Source organism: Prosopis cineraria, unplaced genomic scaffold, assembly GCF_029017545.1.
Source record: "Prosopis cineraria cultivar Desert tree isolate PC_DT_omini unplaced genomic scaffold, ASM2901754v1 PC13, whole genome shotgun sequence".
NCBI classification, from domain to species: Eukaryota; Viridiplantae; Streptophyta; class Magnoliopsida; order Fabales; family Fabaceae; genus Prosopis; species Prosopis cineraria.
This window is the reverse complement of record NW_026555344.1, coordinates 36,344,449-36,348,388: the sequence shown is the minus strand read 5'-3', so window position 1 is coordinate 36,348,388 and position 3,940 is coordinate 36,344,449. Positions and strand designations below refer to the sequence as shown.

The following is a 3,940-nucleotide window of genomic DNA, read 5'->3' as shown; positions in this document are numbered from 1 at the left end:
AATTTAGTAGGTGCAATAATTTACTTGTCAAATTTCAACAATCTAGTCCTTTATGATTCATTTTTTTAATTCAAGTCTATTTTTTTTCCTTATTTAAATAAGTTTACTTTGTTTCATTGATTTATATAGTTATTATCAATATTTTGTCATCCATATTTTGTCATCCATATTAGCAAATTTTAACGATAGTGTTATGTTTTTTTTTTTTTAAAAAAAATAGGGATCAAATTAATAATTGAGACAAACTTAATAGATCAAATTAATAAAAATTAAATTTTGAAAACGAAATTAATACTTGAAGCAAACTTTGAGGGATTAAAAGTTTTATCATTCTCAAGGGAAAAAAAAATGAAAGCAACATGACACAAAAGAGTTAATATATTGTGATCACCACTTCATACAGATAGCCAATACTTATTAGAGCTTGGTAACCATGAGAGGTGCTCCATATTTAGGAAACAAGACCAGCTTGTAGAAAGGACAGTGGCGATAATTAGGTGAGACTGAGAAGGAGAATTTTGAGAGAAGAAGAATGAGAGCAATCTTGGCTTCTATAAGGGCAAAGTTCTGGCCTGCACAGATTCGACTTCCAAGTCCAAATGGTAAGTAAGCTTGTGGATACTTACAAGCCTCTGAGACGCCTCTCTCAAACCTCTCTGGCTTGAACTCATTAGCATCTTCTCCCCATATCTCTGTGTCTCTGTGCATCGCAGTTATGAACACCAAAATGTTGGTTCCTTTTGGCACCACCATGTCCCCCACCTTCAACTCTTCCAGTGCCTCCCTTGAAGTTGTTATTCCTGGCCCATAAAGACGCAGACTCTCCTGAATCACCATTGACAGCTATCCCAAAACAACATCATTTTACTCAATCAGTCATGTATTCACACAAAAGACAAGCAAAATTAAAAAGGATAAAACAATTGGAAATTACATAGAAGTAAAAGGAAATTGTAATGGAAAAGGCCCCCACAACATAATTAAATATCACGAAATTCATTGACAACTTACTGGAACAAAATGACAAGTATTTCATTTTGCTCTGCTCAATTGTCAATGTGCCTGAATTATAGTATGCAATTGTGTTGTGTAGAATTTGTGTATAATTCTACCTAAAAAATTCCCCCAATATAATGAACAAAAAATCCACCAGCGATGAGTAAAAAAATTCCATAAGAAAATAGGGTTCGCAATAGTCATCTCATCCCTATGAAGATGAAGAGAGCTTCTAAAAGGCTAAACATATTAATTGGGCTAATAAATAATATCTCGTAGCTGTGATTGATATAAATGTTTTGGCTAGGCCTAAGGTCCTAACCTGTTTCATCTTTCGAAATTTGTCCACATCATGGAAGTCGTGAGACGACATGTTGGGGAAGGTTTCAAAAATTTCAGCTCGAAGACAATCTTGCCAATGAGGGTGCAAGGAGAGCTGAACAAGTATCCAAGTGAGTAAAAGAGCAGTGGTGTCAGAGCCTGCAAAGTAGATGTTCTTGCATATATCCACAATCAGTTTCTGGGTCTCATGCTTATGCTTGAGCTTCTTCCACATTCCCCATGCACCACTGCTATCATTTTCATCAGCCCCATTAGCTGTATTCTCAAGAATTACTTGAAGTAGGTCCTTCTGATTATTCTGATCAATACGGCTTTGGTTTTGTAACTTATGATGATCAACAACTTTCAAAATCAATTGTTCTATCTCCTTCTCCAACCTCCATACCTCTTTGTTCTCCTTGGTGGGAAAAATTCTACAGGCACAAAATGAAGGAATGTCACACACACACACACACACACACACACACACACACATTGAGTTGATAAAATAGAAAGAAAGATGGAGGAAAAGTAAAGAGTGAAACCTGAGGTATAAAAATCCGAAAAGAACACTGAGTTTGCCAAGAGCGTTTTGCAATGTAGTCAGTTTAGCAAAAATCTGATTGCCCAAAGCATAAGACCCACCAAAACAAGCCTTGGAAATGATATCAGCAGTGAGTTCCTTCATATCATTGTCAATCACAATCTCTGCCATTTTCCCCCCACTTTTTTCTATAATCCGTTCCCATTTCCTCATGATTTCCTTGGTAGAATCCTCCATAAAATCCACCATGTTCTGCAAATTCCATAAAAGCAACAATTGTAAACACATAGCAATACTTCATATATATACTCCCTCCGATCTTTATTGAAGAATACTTTCAACCGTTACAAACAATCTTAAGAAAGTTTAGTTTTTTTTTTTTTTAATATCATTTAAAAATGAGTTATGATTCCATTTTTACCATTGATGTTAAATAATGATGCAACTCATGCCCATGCTTTAAATATCTTCTCATAGATAAGATATAATTCATCCCATGCTAATCAATAAGAGGGTTAAATTGGAAAAAGGTGTCCTGCATTTTGATCCAGAAATTTTTCCAGAAGTTGTCCTACAATTAAGATTGGAGGGAGTGTGTGTGTATAACAACCGACAGCAGAGAAGGGGAAGAAGAAATTAATTAACCTGAATCTTGGAGAGGTAAAACTGAGGAGCAACAAGGTTCCTTTGGAAAGACCAGTGTGGTCCATTAACTCTGAAAATGCCGGAACCCAACAACGGCTTTAAAGGCTTGGAAATATAGGTAGGCCTACCAAGATCCCAAGTCTTGATCCGGTTCAGTTCTTTCAGCAATTTTGGATCTCCCACATATAAATGCTGCCTATGTCCAGTGGAGTACATGAATGTCGCACCTGATCATCATCATTATATATAATTCATTACGATTAAAAAAATAAATCATTTCACCCAAATCTCCAATCTCCTCATCTATCCATGATCCATTTCTGCCCTAACACCATCTCTAATCCCAATCTCATTAATTATCTGAAATTGCCAAATCAGACTCTCAGTCTCACCTCTACGTCACATTGTGTTTCTGCCACTTCTTCCTCTCCCCCCCACCCCCATTTTTCGTTCAAATTTCAAGCTCGCTCTCCAAAGATTTTCAAAGATTAGATTTAGAGAGCCTAGACAGACAGACAGACACTTACCATATTGTTTTCTCCAATGTTGGAGAAATGGGAAGAGAGAGTGAAACCATTGTTCAGGTTGTGATGAAGAGGAGAGATTATTAGTGGAGAACTGTGATTGGATACGTTTTATCTCTGAGAGGTTTCCCAAAGGGAACGAAGGTGTTGGTCCTCTGATGCCTTGCTTCTGCAGAACTGATCTGATTCTTTGAGGCTTCAACCATAGCTTCTCCCATATCATCAGCACCATCAAGCTCACAACAATGGCTGCCACAGGCCAAACCATCTCCTTCCCATTCTGCCATTGCCATGCGCATTCACCACCTTCCATCTCTCTCTCTCTCTCTCTCTCTCTCTCTCTCTCTGTGTGTGTAAAAACTGAGCCTGATCAGCATGCACTGTAAAACATTGCTCTTATACAAGTTTGGCTCTGAACATGCGTGCAGGAACAATAATGACAGCAAGTTTGGCAAGTTCTATGTATCTTCATGTCTTGTGTATCTTGCTTTAAAGAAGTCAGTGTTTACAGGAATTTGTGCCAGATTTTTGGAAAATATATATTTTTATAAATAATATGACAATGGACAAGGACAAGGGGTAGGTCGGGATAAAAGTTTAGAAAAAAATAATATGACTATGGAAATGTTCATGTACTTATAACTACCCTCATCAAACTCGAAGGAATGTCATGGATGTATTTAGATGTCATAAATGCACTTAATCGATCATTTAACATTCATGCACTATGAACTATTCATGTATTAAATGTTTGATTTACAATTTATGTAGCATTAAAGTTTTATATTCTCCGTTTTATTTTCACAAATTTTCCTTTTATTTTTTTGATAAAAAAGTAAATTAGCTTTTAAATTATAGATTTATGAGCGTTTAAAACTCTAAATTTATTTTTAATGTAATGTTCTCCTTC

At 36.1% G+C, this 3,940-nt stretch overlaps 1 protein-coding gene across 1 annotated transcript; it reads right to left on the bottom strand.

Moving 5' to 3' along the window:
• Positions 1 to 327: 327 nt before the first annotated feature.
• LOC129289817 (cytochrome P450 714A1-like) lies at positions 328 to 3,453 on the bottom strand. Its single transcript, XM_054926581.1, has 5 exons — positions 3,034 to 3,453; positions 2,507 to 2,733; positions 1,863 to 2,113; positions 1,319 to 1,751; positions 328 to 843 (listed from the first exon to the last, which is right to left on the bottom strand). The coding sequence occupies exons 1-5, from the start codon at positions 3,341 to 3,343 to the stop codon at positions 418 to 420; spliced, it is 1,647 nt and encodes a 548-aa protein (XP_054782556.1). The 5' UTR covers positions 3,344 to 3,453; the 3' UTR covers positions 328 to 417.
• Between the last annotated feature and the right edge of the window lie 487 nt (positions 3,454 to 3,940).

Bases quoted from the DNA above. Each gene is read 5' to 3' on its own strand.
- LOC129289817 (XM_054926581.1), bottom strand. From the start codon at position 3,343: ATGGAAGGTGGTGAATGCGCATGGCAATGGCAGAATGGGAAGGAGATG. The intron at 2,734-3,033 runs GTAAGTGTCTGT...GATGATGATCAG, and splicing joins ACATTGGAGAAAACAATATG to GTGCGACATTCATGTACTCC. The intron at 844-1,318 runs GTTAGGACCTTA...GTTTTGGGATAG, and splicing joins AATTTCGAAAGATGAAACAG to CTGTCAATGGTGATTCAGGA.